At 58.7% G+C, this 12,292-nt stretch overlaps 2 protein-coding genes and 1 pseudogene across 2 annotated transcripts, besides 1 other annotated feature; all 3 read right to left on the minus strand.

Annotated features, from left to right (window-relative positions):
• Nucleotides 1-1,957: 1,957 nt before the first annotated feature.
• On the minus strand, nt 1,958-2,386 carry LDBPK_110490 (cytochrome b5, putative; the record flags this gene model as incomplete). The annotated part of the gene is made up of 1 exon (XM_003858978.1): nt 1,958-2,386. The coding sequence occupies one exon, from the start codon at nt 2,384-2,386 to the stop codon at nt 1,958-1,960; it is 429 nt and encodes a 142-aa protein (XP_003859026.1).
• A 2,791-nt stretch (nt 2,387-5,177) lies between these two features.
• On the minus strand, nt 5,178-5,459 carry LDBPK_110500 (annotated as a pseudogene).
• Nucleotides 5,178-5,459: a sequence feature.
• A 1,101-nt stretch (nt 5,460-6,560) lies between these two features.
• Nucleotides 6,561-9,818, minus strand: LDBPK_110510 (transcription modulator/accessory protein, putative; the record flags this gene model as incomplete). Its single annotated transcript, XM_003858979.1, has 1 exon — nt 6,561-9,818. The coding sequence occupies one exon, from the start codon at nt 9,816-9,818 to the stop codon at nt 6,561-6,563; it is 3,258 nt and encodes a 1,085-aa protein (XP_003859027.1).
• Nucleotides 9,819-12,292: the final 2,474 nt, after the last annotated feature.

Genomic DNA, 12,292 nt, shown 5'->3' on the forward strand with positions numbered 1-12,292 from the left:
GCATCGCCGCCGCTCCTCGCCTGATGCCTGTCTGCACCGCGCCGCCTGTCAAAAGCGAGAACTTCGCAAAACGCGAGAGTCGATGCCCGCATGAGAGCTGCCGAAGTGTTGTGGCGACACCTCCATCCGGCGTGTGCACCTCCCGCCCGAAACGCGCACAGGGTATTTTCCCGGCGTGGCTGCGGGGGGTGTGCAGGCGTGGGCGGCGCAGCGGCGCCATGGCGTCGAGGGACAGGGTGAGAGGCGCAGAGCATTTTGAAAAGCATCAGGAGCCGGGAGAGAGAATGATGGCGTCTACAAGGCGAAAGGAGGCAAACAAGAGAGACGGAAAGAAGTATCTACAGCGGAGAAGCTGCCTTTGGGACACGGACAGAGAGACGCCTACGTGTGCGTGCCCAGCGACAACCACGCAGCCGCGTCCGGCTCGCTCGCTCTAACCGCGTTGTCCGCTTTTTCTTTTTCGCTGCGGCACTCCCCTCCCCACCCCTTCCCTCTTGCGATACGCGCGCCATCACCCCCTGTACGTCCAACGTCAGGAGTGCGAAAAGAACGGAAGAAATAAAGCGTCGACATAACAGCTTAATGTTCCTCAGGCATTAAGTAGTGGGGCAGCGCGGAGGCGTGGGCCCGGTCTCGCCGGTGCTCTCTACCCACTGCGCATGCCGTCTATACACATACACGCACCACCTCCCGAGAGGCTGCGTGTTATTCCCTTTCGCTCAGCCCTCTACGATGCTCGTAGAGCGTGTGGGTTGCGTGCGTGCATCCGAATGCTTCTGCGAACGCTCCGTCTCATTCAACTCCTCTCCCCCCCCCCTCCCTCCCCGGAAGCTCGAGCCCGCCCCCTTCTCCCCCTTCCATGTCACGATGGAAACAGTCACATGATAGATGGAGAACACCGCAAATAGGCGATCAGAGAAGAAAACAATGCGGAGTGTCCCGCCAGCTGGGCAACTCGACTCGTCCCAATGCGTGCGAGTCTGCGCAAAATGTTGGATGCCTGGAGTCCAGAAGAAAGCGAAACAGGAGCCATGGGAGGAGCCACGGAAGAGGGTCGCGATCCTGTGCGTCCTCTGCAATCACTCATCAGCATTAAAGCCGAGCAAAACATTTGAACGTGTGCTTCCACCGCCAAGTAAGTAAAAGAGGGATCGAGATGGCGATGCGTATCCGGCGAGTGAGCCTGCAGCGCATAGCTGGCGCTCATACATGGATCTCTGCCTCTCTCCCGCAGCCTTCCCCACATTCTATGAGTCAGCAGCGCACCGTGATGAACTACTTTGCGAGTATTGGCAGCTGCTCAACTCCATGGCTCCCTCTGTGAAGCGGTACCTTCGCGTTCACTCGTTTTGTTGTTGTGCTTTTCACCAGAGTTGCCAGTGCAGGGTTCAGCTCCAGAGGTACGCACACACACACACTAAAACGAAAGAACCTCTAAGACCACTCCTACTCAAAGACCACACACGCATGCTCCTCGCTTCCGCTTCCTTCTCTGAGATTCCTTTTTTTTTGTTGTTCTTGACGCTCCCGCTGTCCACACTCATCAACGGCCATATCTGTTGCACGTGCGCCCTTCAATACGTTTGGGTGTGTTGCACTTCGGCCGTCCATCCAGCGCGCGGCATTCGCTCTAGACCGTTGCCGCTTCATCCCTGCCCGAGATAGGGAAAACAAACCCAAAGGCAGAAGGCAGATATACAGCGAAGTGCGTGAAGCGAAGAGAAGTCCACCGCGTTCCGGTGAATAAGGAATGACAGCCTCCCCCCCCCTCCGTCCCTTCGTCCTGTTTCTTTACATTTTCTGCTGCCTCCTGATAACGTTGATGGTTCCAACTTCTTCAGTTTTGTGTTATGGATGATGGCAGCGTGGGTGGGTGGGGTGAAAGCGGATGCCTCTCGCTCTCACCTCAACGCTCCGCCCACACAAGCACTTACACACATGCGCATGCGGCGCTGCGTCACTTCAACAGATAGAAGAGAAGAGCCAGGATGGCTACCATCGCCCCGATGAGGACGGGCAGCGGGATAATACCCTCACCACCCTTGTAGCGCCGCAGCTCTTCGCGTTTCGTCTCCGACCACTTTGGGGCCGGGGCTGACGCCTTCTTTGCGGCCTCCTTGCGCATCTTCGACTCCTCCGGGTCCACGCAGCCGATGATGAAGCTTTTACTTTTGACCAACGCTGTGCTCGAGTGCCCAATACTCTCGAAGCTGTTCGTGATATCCATGCCAGCCATGTCCTTGATGGGGTCGAGGCCGCCAGGGTGCTCCTGCAGCCACTTGCTCACATCCAGCACTTTGTCGTACATCACCACCCAGCAGTCGTCATCATTCGTGTGCTTCGCGATCTCCTCCCATGAGTACACCCGCAGTTCGCCCTCAGACATGGTGAAGGGAGTCAGACCAGAAAAAAATTACTTGGATCAACGGTGCGTGTATGTGTCTCTTCAGATGCTCCAAGAACAAGCCAGACCGCGCTCACGGGGCAAGTGAGACAGAGACGGATACGAATCAGAAAGAGAGAAACACAGGAGGGTCGCCGAGAGGCAGAAAGTCGAAAAGCAAGCTTGCAAGCACACACACCCAAACACACAAGAGCAGCTGCAATGCTGCGAAGAAAAGGCGAGCAACAAGAAGGGTACACTAGAGCACAGCAGGAGAAAAACGTTTCGAAAAAAATATATATATAAATAAATATTCGGCAAAAAGAGACGCCGACTTATTTGGTGTGTTTTTTTCCGTTGCCGTCTGTCCTCCGACCTCTTTCTTGTGCGACGTCTGCACGCGTACGCAGCCAGCTGCTGTGACGATGGCGGGTAAACGACGGAAGAGGCCCAGAGGAGGAGGCGGGGGTGGTGCAACGACCTGATGATACAAGAAGAACGCACACAAAAAAAAAGAAATCTAACCAGCAGCGCCAAGGTTGACAACGGAAAAGAGGGGAGGGAAGAGAAGGAAAAGAGGACCCAAGCGAGAGAAAAGCCCAAAGCAAAACTCACGCACACACACACACACGCATACAAGAAAATAGAGAGAGTAATGATGATGGATGGATGAGTGGCCGATAATCTGCGCACGCGGATATCCGTGCACACGCGCACGCGATTTCACTGCATGCATGCGCCGCAAGTGCCAGAGCAAATACAGCACACAAGCGCACGACGATCAGGACGAGTGGGTGGGAGCAGTGATGAAGGGGATGCAGTGAAGAAGCGGTAAGGGGGAAAGCAGAAGAGAGAGGAGGCTTTACGAGTGGGCTTGAGCATTCGCCAGCAGGACGCTCACACAGCAGAGAGAAGGCAAGCCTGTGTAGCCCCCACACACCCCACCCTCTCCCACACAAGGGACTCACGTGAGAAGCGGCCGCGCCATAAAGCACGCTAAACTCGCCTGCTGTGCGGCGTGGGCATGCGCCGGAGCGAAGGGGATGAGGTCGGTGCGCAAAGCGCGCTCAACCTCGCTCGCGGTGCAGCATCAGCTATCCTCACCGGCCAACGCCAGGAGTGCGCAGTGGTGATGTTCTCATCAGCGTGTGTGTGTGTGTGTGTGTGTGTGCTCCTACGTGTCTGCAGGCTCGCTCTACCCTTTCTTTTTTGTCGTTTACGTCGTTGACGTGGTGCTGTAACGACGAAAAAAGCCCTCAAAGAGCTGATGCGAGACGACGGAGCGCCGACCGTCGACGCGTGCGGGTGTGCCTATAACCGTGTCTTTGTAAGCATATCCCACGACCATCCCTCCATCAGCATGAGAAAAAAATGTAAGGTAAAGTCGGTGACCCAGTTTAGGCCCACCCCCGAGAGAGAGGAAGGTCGAGAAGGAAAAGCGTGCAGGCACATGCACACAAAGACATGTGAGTGCTACCGAATAGCCGCAGCATCCACTTCGCGCGGCATGCGTCCCAAGAAGCGAAAAGAAAAGATGCAGTCGCCTCCCTCCTTGCCCGCCTCTCGCAGCATCACTTTCTCCGACTCGATCGCTTCCTTTTTATCAGCGCCATTTTTTCCTCTCCCTCTTCGCCTCATCTCCCCGCACGATGAGGGGCATCTCCGTGCGTGGCATCTCAGGGTCCACCGCGCACCTTCTCTTTTGGGAGGCCGAGCAGCCCCCCCCCCCTCCCCCTTCCCTCTCGCTCTATCCTTGCCAGTGCTGAACAGCCCCTGGTGGTGACAGGGCCAAGCATCTATGGCGTAGGGGTGGCCAGGGCGATGTATCCCCACGGATGCCGGCGGCCGGGCCCTGGATGGCGCTGCGTCGGGGCGACCTGTGACCGTGCACGCGCCTGTGCCGTCCATGTGATGGGCGGGGTGTGTGCGCGACCCGAGCGTATCCCACGCCCGGCCCTCACGCTGCCTACTGGTGGGTGGGCCCGGGTGCCGCCGCGAGGGATGCACGACGTGGCGACCCGCCTGCTGTGCGCGGCTGCGAGAGCAGGTAGTGCTTCATCCGAGTGCACACAGACAGACACGCGCGGAGCACCTTCAAAGCGGATATGAAAAGGCGTTAGACGATGAAAAAGAGAATACGATAAAAAATTGTGTGCAACAGGAATGAGTGTCACCGATGACAGTGAAAGCTTGGCAAGTTTACGGGGGTGGGCAAGGCGTGAACGCACACACCGCCATGGAAGCAAGTGCGTCACGGCCTTTGCCCACCCTTGCACGTCGCTTCGCGTCGCCTTAAAGGTCGTGCATCGTGGCATGCATACTCTTGGGAAGCTCCCTCAATGCCTTTAGCGAGTCGTACTTGCGCGGGTACTCGTAGGCGCAGCTGATAGGCAATGGCAACGGAAGCGTGTCTGGCTTGTTCGGGTACATGAAGCACATGTTATGCGTCAGCTGTTGAAGGCCCATTAGCGAGAGGGAGGCGGCACGCTTCTGCGCGAGGTAGTAGGTGTACGAGCCATGCCCCGAAGGAGCAGTTCGCGCTCCACAAGGAGTCCACCGCTCTGTAGAGATCGGCATCAGCGAAGAGAATACGATACACCGTCGTGGAAAAGCCGTAGGAGGCGTTGCTGAGGCCAGTGTAGCCTCTGACCTCACGTGGAAGCATCGTCGTGAGAACTCTCAGCATGCCGAAGTGCGAGCGGAGCTGCGCGGGCACCGTCGTCGTGTCCCAGCCTGCAAGCACCTGCTCCATGTTCGCCGTGAAGGTGGCCTCAGCGTCCGTCATGTCGCCACGTTAGAGCACTAATAGTGTCCTTGCGCCTCTCCGAGAACTCGTAGGACCTGGCGTAGTTGTGGAGCTCGCCTTCAGAGAAATCAATCGGAAAGCAGTTCGTCTCGACTGGGTCTGACGCGCTCGCCAGCGTTCACGCGTTCTCCTTGGCAACATCGATGACCTAGTTCTCGCGGCTGTGGCACTCGCGCATGTTGCCGCCATCACGGTCACTGCCACGCCCTCCATGCTCACCCTCATCGCAGCCTCAACGGCCACCGCCGCCGCGACCGCGGCGCATATCATGAGGATCCAAGTGTATCGCCAACGTCGGCTTCTCGAGCAGGTCTTTTTTAAGGCGGGCAACGGCGGCGAAACGAGAAACGAAGAGAGAGAACACGCGTCCGCTGCGCAACTCGATGTGTAGGAAGAAGAGCGGTCTTGTCAGCACGCGGTGCGCGTGTGGTCTCGGCGGCTAAAAGCACCAAGAGAAGCGTGAGAGCGAAAAAGTAATGACGAGGATGGTGAGGTAAGTATACAGGCACGCAGCTAATGTTGATCAGCGCGCTTACTTTCGGGTTGGAGTTATCAGTGCACGCTGCTTCTGTTCTTGTTATGTCACTGGATGATCACACACGCCAGGGAGTGGGTCAGCGCTGCGCCGAGGCAAGCGGGAAGGACGGAGAGGGGGGAGGGGGAGTAGATGGAGAGAGAGAACGCATGCGCACATGCACGGGTCTGTTCCTCTCCCCACTTTGCTTTTCGAATGACCAAAAGTGGAATGGGCAAAGGTCACCCGAAGAAACAAAACAAAAAAAAAAGAAACGGCACGCGTGCACGCATGCTATGAGCACAGCTGAAAGTGCTCCCCTGCACGCATGTGTGTCTGTGTGCGTCTGTGTGTGCGTGTGGCCCTTTTTCTTTTCCGCTTGGACGTCGAGTACCTCGCAGACCAACACGTGTATGTCGATCCTTTACTCGAGCCGCCCTCCTTCCCTCTTGCTGGCTCGTCGATATCTCGCCGCTCAGTGCTGCAGAGACGCGTCACGAGAGGCACCGCAAAGAGAAAAGAGGAAGCGGCACCGAGGCTGAACCGAGCGAGACAGAGAGCTGATTAGCGCAGCTATCGGACCTTCCCACCTCATGCATGTGCACGCACACGCTCTCTTCCCCTTCCCTCTTTGCCTCGCCCTCGAACGGCAGAAATCGCATCAAGCGCTGCTCTGTGTTGGACGCAGCGTACACACACACACGCACACAGCAACGGGCTCACTCGCTCTCAAGCACACCACCAGTCAAAGGTAATGGCACACCCAGGAAGGAAAAGCGAAAGAATACAGCACAGAGAAGGCGTAGCGCCTCCAGCACAACCCGGAAGCAGCCCTGAACGACACCGCGCAACGCATCTCAAAATAAGAAGACCGTGTCGCCGCCGTCACCGCCGTCACCGCCGGCACCAAGCTGGTCACTGGCATCCCCCGTGTCTACTCTCCGAGCAGTCGGCTTCGACGTCTGCGAAGCGCTTGCAGGCGGTTCCGTGGAGGCGCCGTTTATGGTGGGACACTTCGGCGACTGCAAGGACAGGGTCGAATTTGGACGAGCGGCAGCAGAAGCAACGACGACATCCTCCACACGCCGCGGCGCGCGGCGAAAGAGGGCATCCGTCTCTGGCTTCTCCCGGGCTCGCTTCCCCGCCGGAGAGTGGAATAGGTGCTGCCGAGATGTCCGGTTCGCCTGACTGCTCTCCTCTGCCCTCATCGCACCGGTCGCCGCGGTGCCGTTAGCGCTACCGAGCGCCTCCGCGGCGCGGCGTTTGCGCTCCCGCATCACCCGCGCGGTCAGCGTTGGCGCCGCTGCTGTCACATCCCCCTCCGCACTGCTCGCCACTGAGCCGTAGATCTGCACGTCGGGTGAAGCTTGGCTGACGAAGCCTCGCCCGTTTCTGCCGAGAACGTCCTCGGCCTCCAGCCGAAGCCGTCGAGGCGCGGCCGACAGCGCACATCCTTTCCCGCCATCTGCGCTGTCGCCAGAGGCGGCAGGAGCAGCAGCGCGCACCAAGAGCACCCGCGGACGCTGCAAGTGGTCGAGGCAGTCAAAGCGGATGCACTGGTCCAGGTACATGCCCACCTGCAGCGCATCCACGCCTTCACCGCGCAAGAGCACAGCGTCGTGCAGGCCGCAGTCAACGAACGCACCAAACATTGTGACGCTCTGCACGACACCGGAGAGCAGTTCGCCGGAACGGAGATTCTTCACGTCGTACACGTCGCGGCGCATTAGTCCGGCATGCGGCAGCGAAGCGCGCGGGTCCAAGCCCGGGTGAAGCAGCTCTTGGCGTAACAGCTCCAGCGTCTCTACGCTGCAAGACAGCTTCTCAGAGGCCAAGCTCGAAAGTTGAGCGGGAGACATGCGCTCCAGCTGCTGGGCGACCTGCTGGCGGATGCGTGCGTTACCGAGTGCCGTCGCCGCACCATCTGCCGCGTCCCCCGGCTTCTCGGCCATCGCTTCGCCGTCCCCCAGCTGGCCCGCCGTGTACAGCGTCACGAGACGCCGCACCAGCGGGTAAGACTCGGGGTGGATACTCGTGTTGTCGAGTGGCTCTGGCGAGTTAGGGAAGCGGAAGAAGCCTGCGATTTGCTCGTAGACGCTCTCCGTCATGGCCGGCACCCGCCGCAAGTCTTCGCGGCTATGCAGCTTCTTCGCATGGCGCGCCAGCACAATCTGGTCCACAATTCTCTTCTTAATGCCAGGAACCTTCTCCATGACGTAGCGGTTTGCGCTGGCCGCGTTGACTCCGACCTTGGCAACGCAGGACTCCAGCACGTAGCTCAACTCCCGCATCAGCTCCTTCTCGTTCACGTCATGCTGGTACATTCCAATGCCCATGCTGCGCACTGGTATCTTTACCAGCTCGCTCAACGGGTCCAGCACGCGACGGCCGATGCTCACCGCGCCACGGTACATGACGTCGAGGTTGGGAAACTCCTCCTTCGCAATATCAGACACTGAGTACACACTCGCGCCCGCCTCGCTCACGACGGCGAACTCCACATCTGTCCACTTCTGCTGCTTGATGAGGTCCGCAATCAAGTCCGTCACGCGGCCAGATGCCGTGCCGTTGCCAATCACGACCTTGTTCAACTTCCTCGACTCGACCACCTGAATGACGTAGCGCCGCATCTTCTGCTCGTCCATGAGTGTGCAGGTGAAGAAAGTTTCAACTGCGCCGTTCTCGTCCAGCGCCACGCACTTCACGCCGTTCGCCAAGCCAGGATCCATCGCCAAGATGCGCGAGCGGGAGAGAGGTCGCTGGAGAAGCATGTGCTGCAGGTTGTGCGCAAACACGACGATGGCCTCCTGCTCCGCGCTCTTCTTCAAGTCTCGCCGAATCGCAAAGTGCGCCTGTTTAACGAGGTGGTCGTACGCTGCCTGCAAGCCAGCATGCACAATCTTCCGTTCATAGCCGAAATCACGAAAGACGTGGGAGTAGGCACCAGCGCTGTCCGCGGTGGGCATGGAAGGCGATGACGACGATAGCAGCCGATTCAGGGAGGGGTACTGCTCGCGAACGGTGTGCATGAACAACCCGTGGCTCTTCGGGCCTGATATCGTGTCCACCTTTAGCGCGCCCTTGGCCTCGCCGCGCTGCAGCGCCAGCACAACGTGCGCCGCGACGCGCTGGACTGACCATGACTTGTTGTCGTAGTAGGCGAAGTGCTTGCGCAGCGCTTCGAAGCTCTCCTCATGCAGCTCCTTCGCGGCCTTCTTGCGTGGCTTCGCCATCAGCGTGGACGACAGGCGCGCCGTGTGACGGCAGTACTCGCCAAGTCGGCGCCGCAGCTCTTCGCTTCGCTGCACGTCTTCGGCGACAATGGCGGTCAGCAACCGCTCCCCCTCGTCAGTGCGACGCACAAACGCGCTCAGCTCGTCGAGGCGCGCCTTGCAATCGGGGTCTTCGGGATTGAAGTGGAGGAGGGCGTCGGCGTACGGCCCTAGCCCGGCAGCGCGTCCGCGCGAGGCAAGGCTTGTTCGACGCTCCTTGTACGGCTCCCAAGCATCCTCGAGCTGGCTGACGTGCACCATGGACTCGAGAGCCGTCTGGAGCGCCGGCGTCAGCAAGCCTCGACTTTCCAGACTTCGCAGCATGAACTGGCGGCGGCGGTGCACCTCAGCCACCTCCTTGGCGGTATCCATGACAAGGCGCAACTGCGTCTCGTCCATTCGGCCGGTCTCGCCCTGCCGGTACCGCGCAAGGAAGGGGATCGTGGCGCCCTCCTTCGCCTGTGTCAGCACAAATCGGACGGCGTTCAGGGGGAGTAGCAGGCGCTCACTTGTTTGCCGGTACGTCTCCTCGGGCGACAACTCATACTGCCCACTGTACACCTCCTCCTCCTCGTCTCGGGTGCCATGAGCATCCGTGCCCGAGGCACTGTCGCCACCCTGGTGCGTCGATGGGCGATGCTTCGCCTCAGTCCCGGAGGCGGAGGAGGTCGATGCAGATGCGCCCACGGTGGCGCTGTCAACGGTGTCAGCCACTGCCTTAGGTGCAGCAGCAGTGGCCCTTCGAGTGTATTTCCTCTTCCCCGTTGCGGTTGGCGCCCTGAGCGCCGCTGACACCTTCCTGATCCGCTTCGGCGTCCCCCCAATGTTGGCGCTGGCTACCATGTCGGTCCCCTCACCACCGTCTGAGGCTTTTGCAGTTTTCAATGCACGACTCAACGCGCCAGAGCCGAGAGAAGTGCGGGTGGGGCCGAAAATGCTGGAAGATGAGCAGTAGCGAGCACCCGATGCGTAAAATGGAGAAGCGGAGAAAGAGCTACAGAAATGGTGTTGCGGGCGGAGTAGAGGGGACGTGTGGCGGCCGCGAAGGAAGCCCGTTGCACCTCGGCAAGGGCACCACAAGGAGGCCCGCGAGGAAGGCAGCGACGACGACGACGACGTGGCCGCTGTGCATCGTAGCGATGATGGCCAGGGAGACACTGACCAAGACCGCCTCAGGGACAGCGTCAGTACACAGCAAGAGCGCAGTGACGACTGCGTTGTGCGATATCGGGCCCAGCACATCCGTTGGCTGAGCCTCAGAGCGATCCATCGACTGCGCAGCAGGGGGAGGATGGCTATCCCTGCTCCCCTGCTGATACGGGTGCCTAAAGCGCGATCGCCACCGCGCTGCATGACGATACAGTTTTCGTTTTGCGCTCTCGTCTGAAGACTCGCTTCCTCACGCACCCACCGGTGCTCCGCCACGCGCTTACGAAGCCACACACACACACAGAGAGAGACAGGAAAATTACAAAGAAACACGAGAGGAAGTGTGTATGAGTGTGTGCGTGTGCGCTTGAAGTTGCGCCGGGCCACAGCACCGCTGACAAGCGTGTAAGAGGAGGAGAGGGAGCAGGGACGTGCTCTGTCGCTTAGAACGCACTGTGGCGGGGGACAAGGGGGGTACGTGAGTACAAGCGCGAACAAGTGGAGTGCCAAAGCCTGCCTTTCTTTCGCCTCCTAGGGCACAGAAGGTCAACTGTTTAACGGGGGTCTTGCTGAAGTATCTGTGAGCAAGCGCAAGACAGAGAGGCAAGCCGGCGCGTGTGTTTCTCTCAGTCCCTGGGGGAGGGCGAGATCGAAGAGGGGAGGGAGAGGGTCGCGGGAGGGGAGTCGGTGATGCTCGTGCTGGTCGTGGTGCGGCTGGGGCGTCCGTTGTTATGTGTGTGAACTTATCCGTGTTACCCCTCTTGCTTAGTAAAACCTACGCTTCTGCTAGACGTCGCCTGTGAAGCCGGTGGGCGGGGGTGAAAGGACGGGACGGAAAAATGGCCACAAATGGCAGGCGAGTCGACCTATGTGAAGTAGTACTTGTGAAGGCGGATCAGGCTTCTCTCTTGTGTGCATGCGCGTCCCCTGCGTTTCCGCTTGATCTCTTCTTTGTGCTTGTGTCCCTCCTGCTTCCCTGCGCAGCCAAGTTCGTGATAGTGAGTGGGCGTGCGTGCAGCTGTGAGGCAAGTGACACTCGTGCTCAGAAACGCGCACAAACGTGCACAGGGAGGAAGGAGAGAGTGAGAGTCAAGCACCTCTCGGTCGAGGAGCCGCAAGAGCGAAGGTAATGGAGAAAGAAACAAGGAGAGGAGGAGGGGGTCAATCACAGCGTGTTCGCGTGTGTGGGGAGGTAGGGGGTGTGCCCCTCGCCGTGAGCAGTTTTATACGTAGAAAAAAAAGAACGCTTACGTGTGTTTTATGCGCGTGCAGGAGTTGAGGAACTCGTCGAATAAGGGCTGCGCCAAGACGAAAGAGGCCTCGCAGGACAAGCAAAGAAGAACGAGCGCCAACAGCGGAGGAGATGGGGAAATAGATGAAGGAACGATGTGAGGCGCAGGGCGAGAGACACGTACTTGAAAGGGAGGTCAAGAAACGGCTTGTGTCCAGAGTAGCGTCGCACGTCCTTGTGAGTGCGCGATGAGAACCGCAAAAGGGTGCAGTAAATATGCAAGCGCACCACAAGCGGGGAAAGAAAAAGTGAAGAGCCACACGTGCCTGCAAGTGCACCTGTGGCGAGAAGCACAAGATATATATTATATGTACACACACACACAAAGGACTACCCACCCACATGAGGAAAGGGAGGTAGGTTGATATGAGGGGTGGTGGGTGCGGAGAGTCCCGTGTAGGTGGTGCAGAGAGAGGGGGTGGGGGTGAGAGCTGAGAGATGCGATCCAAGTGCGAAGTAAACGAGAGATGCATGAGCTACTCGTCACGCGATGTGAAATAGTTGAAGAAAGCGGGCTGAGCAGTCTCCTCAAAATAGGCAGGTGGTCGCGCAAAGCAATGACAGGGTGTGCATCTTCGAACCTCTCATGTAGCGCACACATTTTCTTTCCCGCCCTCCGATACTTGGCCTGAGTTCTCGTGGTTTCACCCGCACCTCGTCAGAGAATGGTGAGGGATGGAAAGGAACTCGTTCTGGACTACTCCGTGCCCCACCGCCGTTGCTGTGATGATGATGCACAGATACTTTCTTGTCTGTTGCTGTTTGGTGTGTGTGTGTGTGTGTGTGTGTGTCTGAAAGTTCTGTTCTTCCGTATCCACACGTGGAGTACCGGCGAAGAAAAGGATGGGAAACTATGAGTTCGAAAAAAGGAACTCGT

This window comes from Leishmania donovani, chromosome 11, assembly GCF_000227135.1.
Source record: "Leishmania donovani BPK282A1 complete genome, chromosome 11".
Lineage (NCBI taxonomy): Eukaryota > Euglenozoa > Kinetoplastea > Trypanosomatida > Trypanosomatidae > Leishmania > Leishmania donovani.